Source organism: Anas acuta, chromosome Z (genome assembly GCF_963932015.1).
Source record: "Anas acuta chromosome Z, bAnaAcu1.1, whole genome shotgun sequence".
In the NCBI taxonomy this organism is placed as follows: Eukaryota; Metazoa; Chordata; class Aves; order Anseriformes; family Anatidae; genus Anas; species Anas acuta.
The window spans coordinates 76,234,497-76,257,283 of NC_089017.1; the positions used below are offsets into that span (position 1 = coordinate 76,234,497).

The 22,787-nt window shown below is 38.0% G+C and overlaps 1 protein-coding gene across 5 annotated transcripts in view; it reads right to left on the minus strand.

Moving 5' to 3' along the window:
• Positions 1-22,787, minus strand: part of ARB2A (ARB2 cotranscriptional regulator A) — a 250,954-nt gene that overhangs the window by 205,551 nt on the left and 22,616 nt on the right. For all 5 annotated transcript variants that reach the window (XM_068666428.1, XM_068666427.1, XM_068666431.1 and 2 more), the window contains exon 4: positions 20,628-20,728. In XM_068666428.1, coding sequence (XP_068522529.1) covers positions 20,628-20,728 — 101 coding nt within the window. The remainder of the gene's footprint in view (positions 1-20,627; positions 20,729-22,787) is intronic.

Consider the following 22,787-nt stretch of genomic DNA (forward strand, 5'->3'; position numbering starts at 1 on the left):
GCAGAAGTGGAGCTGACCCAGCGGTGAACTTTCTCATAAGAGAGAGAGCCAGGTATACAGATAACAGGTCACAACTCACTGACTTGTTTTGTAACACCTGCATTCTCATCCAGAGGAGCTGTTTGAGCACATACCACATCAAAAACCATGCTGGGATGCAATGAAGTGCACTGAGCCTTGCCAGTCAGGCCCCCTCCCTGCTGTGCTTCATAACTCAGGTTCTCTGAATTCTCGTTTTCCCTGAGTGGTTGCCCTTTCAAAACCAGACACAGGTCACTGTCCACCACTATATTATGTGTGCAAACAGGACAGCAAACCCACTGCAGAGGAGAAAAAGGAACGAGAATAAAATAAACTACTTTCCCAGAATTGAGTTCTCTGCTAAAAACGTGTTAAGGAAATGTCATCTAGGCCTGTGTGATGTGTGGCATTCTGCTTCTAAATCAGCGCCTACTGGTCCTGACTGGAAACCATTACCACGCTCAGGGATTCACGACAGATGTGAGGAGCCCTTTGGGTAGCACACACCACAAAGACTCTTTGAAGACAACCAGACACCACATGTCCCTCCCTGCTCCCATATGTGCTCCCCTCGTGACCAAAACACCAGCAACCGTGCCCGATGGTTGGCGTGTGGTTAGCACATGACAAGGAACAAAGCACGCATGGCACGACAAAGGAAAACACGAATTATGGCCAGCCACACGACAGAGGGCAGGTCACAAAACCTTGACGAAAAGATAGGGGAGTCCAAGCTGTTAAAACAAGTTGCCCACACCTCTGCCTGCTCCTACACACTTCTAAGTAGATTTCAGGGGGGGAAAAAAAAAAAAAGGAAACGGATCAAATTATTGATTAAATATATTACTCTTGTGGACAAGATCCAGCTGGATGGGTCTCAAATTCCCACTTCATGTTCCTCGTTCACAACGGCTCCAAAAACAAATAGCACCCCAACTCCACGACTGCTGTTCATCACCACTTTTCATTGCCTCAAGGGCTAAATGAGACATAGCCACTCTCTTACAGTTACTCTACTTCACATCCAGACTGAGATACACTGGCAACGATACACTTGCTCAGTGGACAGAAGTCTTCTGCCTCCAAACACGCCCGTTCATGAAACAACACTCCTTAAACACCTCATCAGACCACTTGTTCTCATTCATTTTTCAAGAAAGTTCTCAAGATATAAAAAAATGCAGAGTAAGACAATTTTACCTGAAGTTTTTTATTACTGTCTGAATTTGTCAGAATCATGTAGATGCTAAACTTAATTTTAAGTAGATTGTAGCTCATAAAACATGGATGCTGTGGCATTTTCCTTCTTGCCTGACCTCCACTTTTATCATAAGGCCTGTTGTAAGCAAGGTTAAACACATTCCTGCTGTACTTATTATTCTTCTATTAACCTTGTGAGTTAACTATACTTTAACTTCAGTTTAATCTCTTAAATGAATGTGTGGTAAAGAAAAGCATAGAAAAAAGGGAAAAAAATTACAACTGAAAAGGATTTCCTCAAAAGCACTGAAATGTGACCATCTCTACTTCTACAATAACTTGTTTGGATACAATTTTCTATGCTCTAAGTTGAAATAAAGAAAAATGCATTCTTTTCCTTCAGAGAATGCACAGAATTCAACCTTTAGGTTCAATCATTTGTCAATTTTCACCCTGTGACAGGATTGCACTTAAAATGTTCAACATTACCAGTTTGCCTGACAATTCTACATATAGACCAAAATCAACGTCATTTGCCTTTTTGTTCTTTTTTTTTTCCTAAAGTAGTATGTTTGACTTGACATTGCACACTACAGCAGAAGAATTGCTGTCAGCTCCCAAGCCCTCTTAAATGTTTCCAACCACCCATTCAGCACTGACTTACAGCCTTCTTGAATCTAACTTAGAAAATAAATAAAATAAATAAATAAAAAAAAGGTCTTTCACAGATATAGAAAGAATACTATTTTTAAATAATTTAAATTCAACCTCTGAGATTAGAAAATTACTACTAATACTGGGGGGCCTAAAAGCTCCAAGGCTGTGTATGCAGTTGGGGGTTTTTATCACTGATCTTAAGAATAACCAAGTATAAACTACGAGAAGCAATACCATGACTACGTGATCCATTACCAGTACACATATAATGTTTTTTTCTTAGTTTGTACTATTTGTCTTCTAAATCATAATAAGCATTTTAAGGACAAAAAGAGAAAATGAGCAAGAGAAGGAAACAATCCTTATAACATACAGTACTCAACCTACAACTTTTTTCCTTTTTGCAGGGTAACAGTGGCAATGCTCAGTGAAAAAATGCAAAATGAATTCCAACTGACTGCCCTGCAGCAAATCTCAAGTGGTGGGACTGACCCGAGGCTTGCTACTGTGGCTGCCATTGCCTTGGTTGAATGAGCTTTATTTTGACCCTGGAGTGACAAACCTGCCAATAAGTAACAATGAGAGATGCAAAGGAACTTTTTTACATACTGTTCTTGGATACAGACTTACCTAAGAACTAGGACAAACAAAACAAACAAACAAACAAACACAACACCCAAACATCACTATGCCAGAACAAAAAATCCTAAAAGCTGAATGAACTTTCTACAGGCTCTGCTCACTGCAAGCTAAAAAATAAATAAGTAAAAATCAATGGCATTTTACAAATCCACAAAAGAGCTCACTTGGATTATAGTGTGGGAGAACAATTCATTAAGATGGAATTGACATTACGTCTAAGGGATTTCTTATGTTTTCTGCTGAAAGCAATTCAATTCAATCTCAGTACATGGGTGTGATATTCTAGATTTTAAGTTGACTGATCACAAATAAGATCTCAAGATCTTTTGAGAGAATTAAATGAAAAACAACAGGGATTTGTCATGAATGCAGCATATACTGTTGATGTGATTTGACCTAACGTTTTGTTACATGGTCTTTGCTGACACCTGTTGGTTTATTTTTTGTTTGTTTTTTTTTCTTTACCTTTTCTTAAAAAAAAAAAAAAGAAAGAAAAGAAAACCAACTCTAGTTTCAGCATTCACTTAAAAATTATTTGGCTTCATAAACTGCCTGATTAAATAGCCCATCTTATGAAAATTCTGATTTTTTTTTCAATATACATATATATACATCTATATGTGTCAGTATAAAGCAGAGGCTTCATTCAAGCACCTTGCACTAGAAGCAGTTAAACATCAGCAGAAAGCATCGCATCTATATACAAACTGAGATAAAACACAAAGGGATGAAAAGGTTGCAAAACGAAGAAGGAAACTAAACAAACACATAAGTAATAGTAGAACTAATGCAAAGGAGGCTTATAAACACATTTTAATATTCCAATTCAAGAACTAAAGTTTTGGATTATTACGTCTAATTTTCACAGTAGAGATGAGTTATGCAAGGGAACAGGAAGAGAGAGCAGTAGTAGTTTTGATTATTCCAACTACTAATGAAACAAAAATGTAGATTAGGTGAAGAGGTGGTTCTATGGAGTTTTGAAATGTTAAAAATCCATGCCAAACCCAACTGATGTATCAGATTAACATAGTTAAAGCATACCAGCTTTTGTAGTCACAGACAAAAAAGTCAGTGATGTGTCAAGCATCTCATTTCACCACTTTTGATTCCTCAGCAGAAATGACCAGATAAATATTCACAGATGGACTGAAGGCTTAATTTTATGTAAATCCAGAGCAGAGCTCAAATTAACACCTTCTTTCCATAGCAAGATGTCTTAACCATTTTGCCACTGTGCTCCAGAACAGTAGTGGGTCAAAATAAATTGGATTTACATAAATTTGGGTGAAAAGGGACATGGATCTGACCGTTAGCAGCATGTCTGTTTTTCTTTTCTTAGAACAAATTGTGGTTGATACCCTTAGGAACATAAACAACAAAAATGTTTATAGTTTCACTATTAAATACTTGCACCTCTTTTTACTAGGTCAAGTAAACCAAATAGATTGCAAAGGGGTCATTAACTCATTGCATTCTCATGAATGGAACCCGTGATTCTCACTTGCTTTGAGTAACTGACAAAAGCCAGTATCTAACTTCTAAGAGAAATGGCTACCTTTCTTTCTGCATTTCTAGGATACGGTTAGGATACCTAGTACTCTGAAAGAAACTTCCCCTTAAGGAGATAAAAACCTGCCCTGAAGGCACTGTCTCTTCTGGGATATCAAGCTGAAGGTTAAGAAAACACCTTGGACATTGATGAACCTTTTTCTATTCTTTTTCCTCACTACTCCTCAAGAAAAGGTTTTCGTTTTCAATTCCATATGATTGAGCCTGTCTAACCTAGTCTTGTGTTCTGCTGGCAGGGAAACTCAAAGAGGGAGGAAACTACAAAACACTCCAGGTACTGCAAGTGCCAGCAGAACTTTCAACCAAGATATAAGGAAGATTGCTTCATATGTGACAAGTAAAAACCCTGTGCTTTCACTCTTATATAAAAAAAGGAAACCATTTAATGTTATAATTAAATAAATTATCACTCAAGATGTCTCTATTAAATCAAACTTGGAGAGGATAATTTAAGTGCTTTTTCTACTTTATTTTTAAAACAATCCTATAAAGATGCAATATTGTTGATAAAGAAGGTTTGTAAAACAAACTTCATAGCCCACACTACTATTTATTATAGCACGAAGTATTGAGGATATTGGCAACTGCTCATATTAACCTTGGTGATGTCCAAAAAGCAGAGTAGATCCTTTCTCCCTGTTGAATTATGACTGAAGAACTCACGTAGTCAGTCATGCAGAATGCCCATTTTCAGTCCACTTTCAAAGACAGCACATCAGTATACTACTTCTCATTAAACTACATGGGCACAAATACTGGGACAAGAGGAAAAACAGCTAATATTGGAGCTCTGTACAGCACAATTTATTTTAATGAATTTTACCTGCTTTAATGAATTATACTTCATTTGGGAAAAAAATCATATATTTCTCAGTCCAACGACCAAAAGACAGTCCAATTACACATAAAAGTGTATGGAATAGAAGAGTTACATTGGAAGTCACCTTCAAAGACCATCAAGTCCAACTGCCTGAACACTTCAGGGCTAAGTGAATGTTAAAGCACATTACTGAGGGTACTGTCCACATTCCTCTTGAACACTGACAAGCACGGGGCACCAACCACCTCACTAGGAAGCCTATTCCAGTGTTTGTCCACCTTCATGGTAAAGAAATGTTTCGGTAAAGAAATGTTTCCTGATGTCCAGCCTGAGCCTCCCCTGGTGCCATTCCCATGCATCCTGCCATTGGTTACAAGGGACCAGCAGCTCCTTCTGCACACTCCCTTCCTCTGGGAGGGGGAGAGCAATTTTGCGATCAGGATCAGCCCACATTCATACTGGTGTTTGTCAACTTCTCAGTAAAAGCTTGCGAGATGAGATCTTTAGCTCTTTTGGAGGGGAGGGATGCAGGAAAGAACACACACATGCTTGAGCAGGTAAGCGGTTCATCCCAGTAATATTCAACAGCTGAGTTACAAACTTCATACAATCACAGAATGGCTCAGGTTGGAAGGGACCTTAAACGTCATCCAGACCTCCGATCATCTTTGTGACCCTCCTCTGGATCCATTCTAACAGCCCCACATGCATCTTATGCTGGGTGCCCCAGACCTGGATGCAGCACTCCAGGTGAGGCCTTACAAGGGCAGAGCAGAGGGGAACAATCACCTCCCTCAATATGCTGGCCACTAAACTGATCAGGTAGGAAGCTGAGGTGTTATAGCTAACAATGGGTAGCCCAACACCACCAGGTTGCTTTCACTCCCCCTCCTGAAAATGACAGGGGAAGAAAATATGAAAAAAATGCCCATGGTTTGAGAACAGGACAGGGAGATTGCTCACCAGCTACCACCACAGACAAAACTGACACAGCATAAGGGAGTCTAACAGGACAAGAAGATTGATAGGAGATTTAGATTCAATATAATATAGGGATATATGTTATGTATAGGGAGATATAGATTAGATATAAAGAAAACAGTCTTTACTGTGATGGTGGTGGGGCACAGAAACAGGATGCCCAGAGAAGCTGTAGATGCCCCATCCTCCTCCAGGCCACATCCACCTGCTCCACCGGGGGCTCCTCCACCCATGGGGGGGCTGCAGCGTGGAGATCTGCTCCATGGGGGACCCATGGGCTGCAGGGGGACAGCCTGCTCCACCAGGGGCCTCTCCCTGCACAGCCCGCAGGGGAACTGCTGCTGCCTGCCTTCAGCACCTCCTGCCCTCCTGCTGCACTCACCTGGGGGCTGCAGGGCTGGTGCTCACTTCTCACTCTCCCAGCTGCTGTAGCACAGGAGGATTTATTTTCCCTTAACTCTGCTCTCCCAGAGCCCAACCAGTGTCACTCACGCTTTAGGGAGCAGCAGGTCCCTTTTGGAGCTGCTGGAGCTGGCTCCGCTCTGCCATGGGGCAGCTGCTGGGCTCTGCTCACAGAGGCCACCCCTGCAGCCCCTCTGCTACCATAACCTCGTCACATATACCTAATACAGAAGCAAAGACAATTCCTATTGAACGATGACACCAGAAATATTGTATGAAAAGCAAATTTCCCCTAACACCCACTTTTTGTATTTTTTTGTAGTATTATATAGAAATAAGTAGACAATTTTTTTTACATAGACACAAAGAAAATGGGCACCATTTACAGTAAACAGCATGTTTGTGTTTACTTTCTTATACCAGAGTCACCAGCCTGAACAGTTCTGTGTTCAGTGAAAGGGTATTAGAAAATAAACGTGTGAAAGTTTCTTTAAGCTTATTGTATACGAGATAAAGTAGAGTGAACACAAGCAAAAGTCAAGAGTGTGAAATGAAAAGGTGAGAGGGAAGGAAGCTTAGGATTCAGACAGATTTTTGCCTAAAAGTAACTTATTTAATGGCAAGTGAATTTGGTACAATTATCTCTATCTTGAGAACAGAGCAGAGAATCTGCACTGACAATGTACTCCACCAAATACGAAAACATATTAATTACTTTATACAACTCGAAGACCTGTGATCACACACTGTCTGAGCATCTTCATCACCACTGCCAGTCAATAACCTCGACAAACACCATCTTTCTGTCCCCAGGAAAAAAATGGACAGGCAGAGTGACGATGGGTGCTCCCGCTGTTCTGCTCGTGGCCTAATCCAGACAGAGGATGCATGAGCAGCTCACCAGCACGCAGCCTGTGCTTAGTGTTGGAGACCAGCAAGTCACTGCAGGGTCTGGCAGGAAGCAAGGAGACAAGTCACTGCACTTGTACAGGTCACTGCACTGCCATCTGCAACTTGCTTATAATCTTGTGCTCCACACTTTTCTGCCCCTCTCTTCTGCAAACTAGAAGAGTAAGTTGTAAGCCTGGGACTATCATTTTGCCAGTGACCCGAGTCTGGTTGAGCTCCTGGGCACTACCCACTATATAAACCAAAGCCAATCCTACTCCACTTGCGATGCAAGCCTGGAAGTTGCTCTTGCAGTGTGCAGCTGTACTCAGGGGGATCGGAGCCTGCAGAGGGCAAACAGCTACTGCAGAGGCAGTGGCAGCTGCAGCAGCAGTACACGAGCAGCAGCAGCAAGGCACCCACAGACAACAACCTACAGCTTACCATGAGAATCCCATTTTTGTCCCCTAACTGATGGCAGAGACCAAGCCTTTTTTTGGATTAATGAAATGGAAGCTTTGTTGTTGTTGTTCCTTTTTTTTTTTTTTTTTAATAGCAAAATGCTTCCACTGATACTGGAAACAATTACTGCTGCTCCTTTTGATAGTCAGCCAAGTGCTGTGTTTTTGGCCAGGCTGATGGGAAATGAATATTGTGGCTTCTCCTCCTATTTGTGATGTTGGCTGATGTGCCTTATTTTGCCAACACAAAATTCCTAAAATTATGAGTTGTAATGAAGGATAAAGAATGCATGCATTCCTGATTGTGAGAAATCTGCCCCAGATTTCATTAGTACAATATTAGTTAGAACCCATTCTGTTACTGGATATAGCGTGTTCAAAAAATTCTTCATGAAAAGATACTAAAAATGTGCATCAACCTTCACTTCCCACTTGCACTCACCTTATAATTTACCTCATTTCTGTTCACATTACTTGTATTATCTCTGGGGTTACAGGCTATTTGTACGTCAAAAATTAATAGTAGGTCATTTAATACTGCAGCAAAGTGAATTCTGATTTCTGATCTATTTGACAATATCCTTGGTTTCTGGTAAAAAAGGATACAAGCAATTCACCAAAGATCTTATCTTTCTAAACGACAGTAGAAGATTAGATATTTTTAAATTTTTGGATAGACCTGGAACTGAGAACAATTTTTTGTTACAGAGTGATCAACAAACATCACCTTTCAGATTTACCTTGGAATTATCCAATCATACCATATCTATATAAAGAAAAACTTGTTCCAGAAGGAAATATGAATCATGTATTTTATTACTTTCCAGTTTTAGCTTACTGATGTAGAACTGATCAAACCCATGAATCCTTACACTTGCAACTCAATACCTTGATCATTTCCACAAGCTGATTTCAATGCATTTGCTCTGAAACTGATTTAAATTTTATCTACATAAACCCACAAAAATTTGGAAATATTTTTTGAATATTAGGCATCACCATGAATTATGTTGACATCAGCAAGAACTTATTAGACTTCTCACTCCATCATCAATCCTTACATGGTGCCTCGCAGCTTCCAATGGTCTCTGACATTCCAAGAATAATTAAGTACGAAGAGGCTTTTATCCTGAAACAGGATAAACTAGAGCTCTGCTCCTGGCTGAGCTATGGGTACAACCTCATGCTACCAAACAAGCTGTTTTCTTTGCTATTAGAATCCTAACATCAGCGCTTGACAGAACCACAGTGTCTATAATGGCAACCGCTTTTTTTTCCTTTGAGTTATGTCATATTCTGATGGTGACAGTCTGACATGCACTACCCTTACTGAACAACATGTTCAACAGTTGTGTTTTGTGGTGCTCCTTTCAAAGTTGCCATTGGTTTTGACATTGCACTCAACAAAATCTCAGTGAATCATTACATCTGACTGCCTTACAAAATATGGACATGAGCACATTTTCTCCCTTCAAGTCTGCTTCACAGCTGTGTAAGCCTAGCAGTTTTTCTCACACCTTACAGAAGCAAACTTCATCCTTCCACAGAATCCTAGAGTGGCTGAGGCTAGCAGGGCCCTCTAGAGGTCTTCTGGTCCAATGTTCCCCCAGTCAAGCAGGGCCACCTTCAGCTAGATACCAAGGCACATGTCCAGGAGGCTTCTGAAGATCTCCAAGAAGACTCCACCACCTCTCTGGGAAGCCTGTGCCAGTGTCCATCACCCGCCCAGCACAGAAGCGCTGCCTGCTATTCGGGGGGAACCTTCTGTGTTTCAGTCTGCACCCACTGCCCCGTGTCCTGTTGCACTGAAAAGAGCGTGACTTCACCTTCTTTGTATCTTCCCTTCAGTTATTTATAGATATTGATGGAATTCTCCCAGGCTTTCACATCTCTAAGGCTGAACCGTTCCAGTTTGGAGCTTTCCATCAGGGAACTCCACCACCAGAATATGAAGAGGTTAGGGTTTTCCTGATTAAAATCAGGCTGCAATTTTTTTTTTTCTAATTGATCGACCTGAATTAAGTTTCAAATTACTCTCGTTTAGTCCTGGGGAGCTGACCACGGGTGGAACCAAAACTATTCTGTCATTCTAAGACAACGACCAGTACCCAGCAGTACATTTTCCCGAAGTATCAGTACCACCTTCACAACTGAATGGTCTCCCCACAAGTTAGAGACGCTGAGCTCTCTGTTTGCTGGTGTAATTCCTTTTGGAATATTATCTGTAAGGATGTAAACTACTGGTTTTCAGAAGAAAAAAAAAAAAAAAAAAAAGACATAAAAGTCTTAAAACTAATTGTCCTCAATTCTAGAACGCATAATTTTTATCTGACTGGAGACACAGCACACCTCCGCTCCGAAGACGAACCTAGTAGGTTTCCTCATCCTTAAGAAATCTCTCTCTCTTAAGACTCATAAAGGAGTTACCAGTAAAAAGACATTGTCCCGTTTCATATTAACGGGTTAAACCACAAGGTAAATTCTTGCGGGCTTTTGCCCCCAAGGATATCTGGAATGGAAACACGGAAAAGGACTCCTGTGTTCTGTTATGTTGTTGCCACTTCCTTAAATTATATTCTGACCATACACTTCCTATGAATGCTTTGATGGCTGTTGCTCTCACAGGAGTATCGGCCTATGTATACGTACATACACATGTATATGGTACGTACAGACATTAAAGGAGTTCAGAGTGCATCTCTCAAGCATTGGGTATGAGGGGTATACTGTTTTCCAGTGAAGTTTGACTCCTGTGAAAACCATGCCCTTTCAGGAAAAAACAAAAACAAATGCCTCCCTCTGTGACTCCATGAAAGATCTATGAAGTTTTAAGCTGAAAAAACAAACAAACAAAAAAAACCCTAAAACAACCCAACACAAAAAATTTGTGCAGCTATCAGCATTCTGTCCTGACATCTTTGACACTTCATTCTGTTTCCACAAAAACAATTCCTATCCTAGCATTTCATCATTTCTATTTATGCTGACAGCTATTTTAGCACTATTCCCCACCTCCATTGCTGCCTGCACTTTCATATACATTTTTAACTAGCACACAGTACAACATTTGTTTTAAAACTTGGAGTTATAAACCTCCCTCACTCAGCAATAACAGGAATGTTCACTTAAGAGATTCGATGTGCATTTCCACAATATCAAGTAAGGCAGGAGAAAAAGTTGGTTTGCAGCAAAAAAATGATAAAAAATTAAAACATTTTTTAGAAAAGTTGGCATGAACTGTAAAAAAAAACAAACAATCTTGATACATTTACCATCACAGAGGAAGCTGAGCAACTACCAAAGCCCTAATAAAAATATCTAGCATTTTTCTATATAAGTATATTAGCAGTATTCCGCAGTAAGAATACTTAGCACTTTCCAAGTACTTTATTTTAAAAATTTCTTGATTACCTGTCTTAATTTTTTTATTTTGCTTGAACTTTCTTCCTTCATACTATCTTCATAAACTGATTAATTTCCTTCTGTCAGTTATACCATTACCTTCAGATGACACAACCAACTAATACAACACTTCCTTCATGCCTACTGTAATGATGTTGTATGAAAATAAAATTTTTATCCTGTTTTTTTTTTTGAAGTTTGTTTTTAAAAAAATTTTTCCTAATCAACTTCTCGGAATCAAAAGGTACATGCTATATCCAAAATGGTGTCTCACAGAACTGCAATTTACTTTAGACAGCCCCCCTTTCATTGCATTTAATCTTTTCCCCTCTTACTTGAGCACTAAGGTCTGCTGCACCAAAATTCTTACCAGCATGTGATGACACTACATGCCTAAAGAAGGAACACGAAACACGTCTAAACATAAGTTCAGGTTATGTATCTTAACAAAAACACTAACAAATGTATGTTATACATTTAGACTTTTATGAAGGATCTTACATGCATTAAGAATGGGATGGATACATGACAGGCTTTATCTAAAAAAAAAAAACCAACCAATCACTCAAAGGCATATATACTGGGAACAGAAGCTGAATTCCTGAATCTAGAAATTTAGAACAATGTATAAAAATTTATTTCAGAATTTTAACCACCCTGAGTTCTAAACTATTATTCTTTATAAAAAGACTGCTTGGTTTTTACATATTTTCTCCATCCTGTCTTACAGTATGTCAGATCTACAGTGAAAGAATGTATATTTACCAAAATATCTATATAATTTACACTGCTGGAAAGGAGGCAAAAACAAATGCATCTCTCCACAATTAATTCAATCAATTGAGAAAAGAATATCTTTTTTTCCACTCAAAGATCATTCCTATTTTATTACTAACATAGCACTCCTTCACGAGATCAGGAAAAAGAGGAAGTAAGGAAAAAACATCATTTAGAAGATGTACTACAAACTGAGCTTCTGTCCAAGTTCAGTAGTAGATCTCTTCCTCCCAATACCTTTTCTCCAGCAGAGAACTGCTACTTCAGTATGCCACAGCAGCGCTTCTAGTTATTGTGCTAAGCTAAACATAGAATGGAAGCATCACACAGAATAGAGTCATAGAGTCACCTAGGTTGGAAAACACCTCCAAGATCATCAAGTCTAACCATCAAAAATATGGAAGCAAAGGAAATTTAATGCAATAAAGTTAAAAAAAAAAAGAAAAAGAAAAAGGAACAAAAGAAATTTCACATACTACATTTATCTGAATAAACTCATCCTGTGTCTGAAAAGACCATGCTCACAACAGAAAAACAAAAGAAAACAAAACAAGAAGCAAACCTCACAATGGGGTTTGTAAGAGGCAAACTGAAGGATCTGGTAAAGTTTAAAAGGTGCAACTCCTCAAAAAGCTCAAGAGGCAAATGTTACCCCTGAATGTAAAAAATATTAACACTATTCGTGTAGGAACATGAAACTTTCTCAAATTGTTTCAGACAGGACTGTGAATGAGTTAAGACATGACTAGATACTAAATCTCTCAAAATCCTAAGTAACCAACCTATTGTACTGATCTTTCCTAATAAGTACAAACTGCATCTAACAGCTTCAGGCACTTTAACTGAATATTTCTGCTGCAGAGATCAACAGAAGATAATAGATACCAAAATTCAGTTGTGATTGAGTTAATGAATTGAGCAGCTGGAGCATCTTAAAGTAATTTTAGGTTGTTTGCATATACAGAAATACAACGCTCTATTGATTTATAATTGAATTTTTTTCCTTTCAAATTATTCCTATTAAGGACTGACACAGCTGATACAGCTTTATTAAAAAATACCACTATTCTGCTGAATTTTAATCAAAATATTGCCAGAAAACTTAAAGATATAGGTCTATTGTTAAAGACAGAGAAAAGTGTTAAATCCTCTCCTGGAGACGCTGAAAATCCTGTGAAAGAAAACTAACTCTTAGAGAGTTCTTTAACCAATAAACATATTTCAAAAGAGCTTCTTGATGAAGGCAGTAATCTCCATATCTCTGGTTTTCAAGAATCTCCTTGTGAAACAGTATGAAAATACTTTGTCTTTGGTAGAAACTTTTAATACTACTGGTGGAAACCAAGAACTGAACATGCACAAGAATGAATCAACCAATTTCATCCAAGTCTACTAGGACCACTGAAACATGCTTTTCTAGTCTCCCCCAAGTTGCCAAAAAATGATTTTTTTCAACATTCCTTTAACAAAAAAAAATAAGCCAGTAGTGCTTTCTTGCTATGAATTCTCTGCTGACTCTGGCATTCACTGCTCTGTTCCTGTTTTGAAGCAGGAATGATTAATGAGACAAATGATAATTCAATTTAATTTTGCTGTGCAATAGATATTTTCAAGAAAACAGAAAGAACAGAATGGATGCATTTAGAAAAAAAAAAGGTGGATTATTTGTATTTTCACTTTTAGCTACAGGAAAATGGTTGGTACAAAAGTTTGTTAAGGACTGGCAGTCTAAACTTTTGCATATAAGACCAGGATGGCAAGAATGGTTCTAATTGAACTAAAGCTGCTGAAGGTTTTATTTTTAAAAAGCTCATGATTAACTCATTGAAACACTCCCCCTACTCCAATTTTTGTCTTCTTTTTAACAATTAGTACCATTCTTTGAATTGCAGCAACTTGCAAGTGCTTTATAAACAACCATCTGCCTTATTGTATCTTCTCTGCTTTTCACTGTTTATCAATTTAAAAATGTAAAACACATTTATCAACACATTTATCAACAATGTAACAAATTCCCATCTGGGTTTATGAGATGCTCATCATTTCTTTCAAGAATCATGCTAACAATAATTATGAAACTATCGCTGAACCTTTCGAGTACTGTCATGTTACTGTGATGAACCAACCTACTGCCAATTGCTGCCTACAAACTAGAAGAGTTCACTGAAGCACATCTGACATAATCATTCCAGTAAAAAGTCTTCACAAACAGCAGATATTGAAAGCAGATTTAGCATATGCAAATGAATATATTGCATGCAACAAAGATTCGAAGATTCATATTTAAATTTAAATTTCCTTAGGTACCATCAAGCAGTCTTCAGTGCTTGCTAAACTGTCTGTCCATCTACTTCACTCACCAAAAAGCAATGCTGAAGATAAACAGATTGTAAAAAAATGAAATCTTTCTAAAATTATAAAGATACTACATATAAAAGATTTTTGTGTGTGTGTACTGCCTGTACTAGCATTTTCTTTCTGTTATCAAAGGCACTGGTTTGGAAATGAGTGAGAGGACTGGAACTTTACTGAAATGTATAATTACTTATGGCTTAGGAACTACTGTTACGGAGAAATTCAATATCCTGTCCCATTTTTAGGTGCTTTTAGTGTTATTCAGTTTGTTTAAATTTTTCTGTATCATGTTCTAGTTTCACACTTGTCTGTCACAAATTTAAAGTTACCAAGGTAGTAATGAAGAAGCCTGAAACCAACAAGGCATGGATTACTAAGGAACTGCATTTATAATTGACCCTGATGTACAAAATGTAAAAGTTGTCATCTAAACTCTTTCTCTACCCGGTTCATTCAAAAGGTATCTATTCTATGTGGATTCCTCCATGCCTACTAAGAAATGAGATGACACTATAACTTACTTTAAAGAATTTGCCCAGTCTCTCTCTTCTGCTCTGGTATTTTTGCCCGAATTGAACAATTCTAAACATTTTTGTGACATTTACTTTACCGTAAAATTTTGCTAAAGTAAAAATCTTCTGCGATATTCATTAGCAGACAGGACATGGCATGCACAGAAACAACACTGTCAAATTGCTTGCAAAGGAAACCATCCAAAATGTGGTTTTACCATTTTCATAAGTAAGGTCAGGGAAAAATACTTAATTTCAATTAGATGCTTTCACTCTGCTTTTGAAACAGGATCTGAAGTTAGCTCCTCAGTGAGGGTTTTTCCTTTCCCTGTAAAAGTTTACCCTTACTTGTAATGCATACAACTGAAAAAACTGAGTTCACACACGCTCAACAGACACCTGTTAAGTATTTGGCATCAAATCTTTTTGAACATAGCAACCACTTCAACAACTCTAGTATAGCAAGCACCCCGAGAAAGCAAATGCACAGGAAACAGCTTATATATTACATCACTTAATTTATTTTATCCTCTCAGAAAGACAAATTCCTCCTAGCACTGACTAAACTAACAGGAAATACGTAATAGTAAGTTAAAGTACACAAACATACTTTTGCTTAATCCATGGTATGCAGCACATAATATTAAAGTCTCACTAGTCACAGAAAAGCTGGGATGTTTAGTGATAAACTATCTGTGCAAAGAAACTGAAACTAGAGTGTAAGGATTTCTACTAATCATCTGCAAATTTTATTTGGAACTTGATCCTGCAGCCCTTATTCACAAGATCAGACCTATTGAGTTTATTCACATGAGCTTCGGCTGCAAGATTGGACCTTAAGTACTATCAGGTGCACGTGCAGCCTATCATCAGATTTTGGGTTATTCATGTAAGAAGCTACCCTTTCAAATGCAGACTACTTAATGCTTCCTTCTTCATTAACTTACATGTCCTCTTCTGCTGCTCTATGCTTTCATTTGTGCTATGTAAATAGCTTCTTTCTCTCAGTCATCCAAACAAATAATGCTCTTTGCAACCAAGGAGGAAATTAGTAGCAGGTGAAAGCTTGGTTTTTAAATTATGTTGAGACCAAGCTGTTCTTTAACTTAACAGAGATCTGTATTAAAAAAAAGTAATAAATCACATTTTACTTCTTAGCGATCATAATTATGGGTTGTCATCGTCAAAATTTTACTTATTTTTTCCCCACACAAATATTAACCTTGATGGTTAACCTACTTTATGATTAGCTGGACCTAAAATTATGCACGTACTTTAAAGCAGCCTATCTGGTGGGGCAGCATTTCCCTGACAAACGTAAAATTAACTGTAAGTTATCATACATGACACACACAGGGAATTTCTGACTTAGGTGTCCTATTCTTTTGCTTTCCATACCAGCTGCATGTAAACATAAGGTATTTTCCTGTGCTGCGGTGTGATAAATGTGAAAAAATAACCGCAGTTCATCTGCTATCTGCTTATATGCCTTGGCAGGTCAGGCAGCCAGCAATTATGGCATATACTAGTCCTTGAATAGGACCACAGCAGAGGCATCAAATCGTGGTCTATATCATAATCTACATAATTACAAATTCTTTTTGACTTACTGAAAGACATGGGTACAAGCTGTCACTACAGTCAAAACTCTCTTCATTAGTGATGACACTCGCAAAAACATCTGCATATGTTACATAGTCTTTAAGCCACCTCCAAATTACAGTCACCTAGCAGACATACAGACAGATACATAGCCTCTTAGCGCTTGGGATCCTTGCAACTGCAAGGGGAAAGGAGAACGTCCACATAATACTTCTGAAGTGAAATCTCGTTATCAACACAATCTGTATGATTGGCAAAATGCTAGGTGACGCCCCAACAATAGATTTTAGTAGTATTTCTTTTATAATTCCGGCTAATTTTGATGTCATGCTCAAGCAGGGTCTGACAACTGGTGACTTCCGTAGCCCTAATATCAATTGCAAGTACAGTACAAACAAACAGATCTAGTTAACATGCGAGGAGTCTTGCTTCATGCAGGTCTAATCTGGAGTCTCATCCAGAATCCAAATCTCCAGGACTGAGCAAATAAAAAAATATATATATATATATTTCAACCTTGAACTGAAGCAGTATGTCTGAACAACTGAACTGTTGTCACAAAACTGTTCTCAATCCTACTTCAAACTTGCCACATGGATTAATCGGCAGTTAGAAGCAGCTGCAGCACCATGTTCTGTGCACTTCTGTTGCCATTTTAATTTTTAAAAAGCAAATGGAGAGGCCTCTCCACAAAATTCAATGCTGCAATAGCAGTGACTGAACCAGAATCAGAAAATTATGAACAGCTCACTAAATTGTCTTTTAGAAGCACATATCAAGAGGCTGCAGAACAAATTGTGTGCCTGAAATAACAGATCAATGAATGAAGAATAAAGAGACGTAAGAAGTGGAGACGTTGACGAACCATTGTAATTTGTGAAGAATCAATTTCCATACAGCCAGAGTAATGGCAGTACATCACAGATAGTGTATTCATGACTTTTAACAGCAAGAAATCATAGATTACCAAATGGAAATTTATTAATGCTCCAAGAGAGAGAGAATGATGCTGCAACATGAGGCCAGGAACTATATCCACTCCTTAAATGAGTAGAATGCAATAAAAGCAGCCCACAATGTATACGTACAATAAAAAAACTGCCTTGAGCAGAGTACGTAAATCCCCTTAAAAATCAGAAAGCCAGCATACAATGACTGAACTAAGTATAGAAACAGTGGCCACATTGTTTATTAATATGAATAACATGAAAAATAAATATGAAATTTATGCCCAATGAATTTATGAAATATGAGTGTACTTTCAACAAATATGAAAAATGAATATACAAAATGCTTTGTCTGAAGTCTACCTACTTTATCATCTCACTGTATGTTCAGCTACATAAATGTTGAGCCAGAAATACATAAGAGAGAACTCCCAAAGCCAGAGGATGACGTTTCAAAGCAAAGCCCTAAGGTCACATTTTGCTGTATCACCTTATGAATTATATGAACTGCTGCTTCTTAAGGTACCAGTTTGCTGAACACATCTTGCCTAGACCACAAAACTGCTCATCAGAGGGTAAAATTCTTGTTCAGTACTATTCAACATCTACATACCCACCAATCTGTGGCACAGGAGAAAGTTCTAGCTGTGGGAATGAATGACAGACTGCTGCCCAGCCATGGGTCTTGTCCGTCAGCATGCCGTGTTCTCAGATTAACTGCAGAAACACTCAGTGTGCCAAAAGCAAAAGTGTTTGTACATTTGCAGCTTGTTGGAAGAACTGTGTAGTATCAAGCACACAGCAGAGACAACAGACCAAAATACAGTTGATTTTTTATTCCCCTAAAACCACAAACCAAACAAACAACTTGGAACAATTCACCCCCTGTCAGAATACTGACCTCAAATCTTTCTTATCTTTTACCCACCAATATAAACATTGTGTGTTTTCACAGACCATTCAAACCTGAACACACAGAACAACTGTAACTAATGTAAATGAAAGTGCATGAGACAGATCACAGGTGTATGGCACCCGGTCTGTGAATGTACCCCACCTCCTGGCTGACCAAAAATCACTAAAAGCCATTTATGTTATCATGGGTTGAAACTGTGGCACTCACTATTCAGAAGCAGCAATCTGATGATGTTTCCAAATGCCTAAGAAAAGGTGTGGCAGCACATTAGACCACATTAATTAGACCACGTATTAATATACGTTTATAGATGCATCTTGTTTGATTCGTTTATTTGCAAAATAGCAGTACTTGAACAATACAGGCACACACAAATGTCTATATGTGGAATAGAAGCCAATCTGTCTCCTGTTGGAAGAAGTGTACATCAAGTAACTCGGACAACACAACAGAGTCGGTAGTAGCACATTCCCTAGTTTAGGAAACCATAAAAGTTGAGGTGAAAGGTTGTGAGAAGCCGCAGACGTAGCCCTCATCATCTCCTCCCATGTCGCAGGCCTCCAAGGAACGAGGCAGAGGAGAAGAAAGTAAAAAGCAAGGTTCTTCTATACACATAAATAAAGCTCTGTCAGGACATAGCAATGATCAACAGCTGGACAGCTCCAGCATATGCAGCACAGACTCCAGGAAATGGAGGGGCTGCGTCAGAGAGCACCAGATCACCACTTGGAAGAGGCCTGGCAGGGTCAGCAATGTCTTTTCAACCCAAACAGAAAGGCTACCTCCATCAAGGGAGCCGCAGCAAGCAAGTGGGAGACAGACACTAATCCAAATTACCGATCTGTTCACAGACACGGCAGTCTGGACTGTAGTAGCTTTTCACACTACCTGAACAAAAAAAATAAAATCTGCACCACTGAAAACTCATTATGATTTACCTAAGAACGTGGCTTATTTGAAAATATATTCTCAAAGGAAATAAATCCTTTGTAACAGAACAGAGAAGAGTACGTGCAATTAAATGGGGGTTTATATGTGTAAAAACAGGCACTTCAAAGCTTTGTGGCATTACCCTGTACACACTCAAATCACTCATCTTTCCTTCCTCTTTGGATGTACCCCTCTCCACTGAACTTATTTCCACTTTACTCAGCCTTGGCAGTGTCCACAATGACACTGATAGGAATTTTTGGACCATACTTCACCCCGCTACAACGGTTAAGGAGAGAATGGCATGCTATTTATTCATTTTACTTAATCAGAGACTTCTGCCATACACTACTTTTTTCAGCCAGCATGCTCAGTGCCTCCATTAAGTTCTGGGAGACTGTCCTGGCACAACTAGAAGAGGCCATTAATTATTTCTTCAGTTTTAATGCATACTCTCTTGGCAGCATGAGAAACTACATAAATTTAAGTAGATCCTTACTCATCCATCCAGGAAACTTAATTAAGGTGTATTATACTATTTACTTTGCAACAGTGCAGAAGTGGCTGCCATTTCAGATATTTACTTTTTTTTTTTTTTACTCCTTAGTATACAAGGAAGTTTAAAAGACAAAACATCTAATACATGTCCAAATGTAACAGAGAGTAAACAGGGAATAAATGAGTTTAATTCTTACTAAAATAATAACACTGATGAAAGCAGACAAGCTATGAGGCAAAGGCAGTTCTTGAATGACAAGCCATAATGTTTTGAAACAGAAACCACAGGGCAACATTATCTATTTTTTTCAGAAAAAGACCCTATTTTGTGCACAAAACTGTGGATCCCCTTTCATGGGCCTCCAAAAGCCACAGTGATGTGAGCAGCATTGCCTCCTTAACAGGTCAGCATGCTGAGACTGTTTTTCCTCTTGGGCATAGAGGTTATGACACTGCAATGAAGTCCTAAGAACACTATTTTGCATTGACTGAGATCAGCTGCCTTCAATCTCAAATCAGTGCTCCAACTCCTAAAATATTACAAAAAGAATGGCAATGAAATTACAGTCATTTTCAGACAGAAAAGGAACTGTACATATATACTTGGTCGCTTCTGCACCTACTACACCCACAGCACCTCTACAGAAAGCCCAGTAAAATACCAGTAGCATTTAGTTAATCACCAAATATCCAGTTAATTAATCAAGCTTGATATCTCTTCTTAATAGAGGGGCTTCTATCTCCTAGAAATGTGAGATGACCAGCCAACATACTCATCTTTAGCTAGAAAGTAAAATGCCCCTGCTTTGCTCCCATTTCTTTGAGGGTGAGATTCTTCACCTCCATGAGAAGAAAGTTAAAGAAATAACTGCACTATATAATGACTTCTGTTTTGATTAATCACATTTATGTTCTATTTTAAACTGCAGCCTAAATATTGATTAAAATAATTATAATTAAATATATCATTCTATAAAGAAATATAATTTAAAAAATAGCACAACAATACAAATATGCATGCATGCATCCACACAATTTACATACCTCTCCAAGAGCCTCATAGCGCTTTTGGTTCCATCTATGCAAATCTTCACGATAATTAAAAACAAATGGTTCCCCAGTTTTTGCATGTCTTAATTGTCCTTCTGCAAAGGAAACAAAATCACTACATTTTAGAGTATTTCCTCATTAGAAATAAGGTACACTGCGTTGCTGAAAACTGTGAAAGAAGTCTGACATCTAAAAAATTGGGATATTATGAATTCCCTCTCCTTTTTCGGTTACAATACTTTTGAATGAGAATAATTGTAGCATAATAACAAAATGCAATCTCCTCGAATGGTATGTACTGCTAGATAGAGCTAACAACAAGTGATGACACTAAAATTACGCGCGGGTATCAAACACCAAACTGCTTTGCAAGAAACATTTGTCTCAACTGCTATGGATTAACGGTGAAATGTAAACATTTACAGATCAAATACTTCTCTGCTATGTCAATGAGGTGATCAGATTGTACCTACAAATCCCCTACTTCAAAACCAACTGCGTTTCCAAAGAAATCTGAGTACAAATTAGAATGGGGGCTGGAAGGAAAGGAAACATTTATTTTCAAGATTAGCATATTCTGTAAAACATTCCTGGGTAATTTTAAAAAACATTACAAAACAAAAAAACATAACCACCAAACACGTCTATGTTTCAGGTAAATATCTCAACTCCGAACATCCTAACGCAGTGCAATCAAGTAAGAGCTATTAGTCTGGAAAACACCGAGATTATAAGAGCAGAATAAAGCAAAATGCATAATCAGAGCAAAACCACTACCGACTCTGAGGTTCCCGTGTAACTTTCCTTGTTTATAGCAAAAGGTTAGTAGCAAATCCAACCACAGATGAAGACTAGGATGGGTTAAAATATCGAGAATAAATGGCAACTAAACAGGAAGCAAACTGCAGGGAAAAAAAAAAGTTATCTGACCAGTAATATTTCAGTTTATTATTAAAAACACAAGTTATCTCAGAGAATCATAAAACTGCAGTAAATCAGACAAATCATTTTCAGCTAGAAAGCTGAAAGGCCTTCATGATGGAAGTACGATTTAAAAACAAAATATTTCCTTCTGAAATGCAAAAAATTGCTAAATCAGTTCATACTTTTTCAGAACCCCTAAATTTTGATTCTTGATATTTTAAAGTAGACATTTAACAGCTGATATCTCTACTGTTTCTGCATATAAATCCGCTTGGTTTTTTTTTTTTTTTTTTTTCCAGACCAATCCTACCTGATGTCCAGTGCATTTTCCATGCTCCCTGACACTCTTTTCTCAGGCACAAATATCTTTTTTATATTTTCATTAATTCTTTGCTCAGCTGCTCATTTTCAGCTGTTTGCTTTTCAAGTATACTTTTCAGCGTACATTAAGATCATTAAGGTGTAGTCTCCTTAATAAGTTGGAGCAAATACCTGTGTGTTTTTTTTTGTTTGTTTTCTTTCTGGTGCTCTTATATCTTCTCGTAATTCTTTAAATCTTTGAACTTCATAAAAATTCTCCTTATTTTTCCACCATAAAAAGAAGTGTGATTATGACTTAAGAATATAGGAGCAAAAATGTGAATTAAATATACAAAGCAAAATAAAGACCTCTGGCAGCATACTGACCAGCGATGTATGTAATAGGTTTGCTACATTCTCTGGAAATCACTCAGCCTGTGAAGTTAGTGATGGAATATTCAGTAACATCATTCTAAAACATCATTCCCCAAAATTTCAGCTCTTTTTACCAACCACATATGAACCATTAACTCTGAAGTCAGTAAGGAAGACAGTAGACACTGTGCAGATCTAAAAATAAGGAGCTGAAAAGTGACAGAGCTGAACCCCTCCCATCAAAGAAAGAGCATCACTTTCATGACACTTTTAGTCTCTAAGTACCTTCCTGTGAAAGCCATCAGGGTATTAAAAAGCTAAGTGTTGCATAAATGACTATCATTTAAAGGAAAGCTCTTTTTTTTTTTTCTTTAAAAGTGGAAGATGTAAGAAAGGCAGATTTAGAAACTAAAGTTCCTCTGTTCACAGAACAGGCACTGCAAAGAAGTAGAATTGTAAACGTCCCCATTTGTCCTACAGGTTTCAAACAATCTTGAAAGAGCCCTTTCCTGGAGTCTGGTATTACTTTAGCTCAGAGGCTTATTTCTCAGCTGG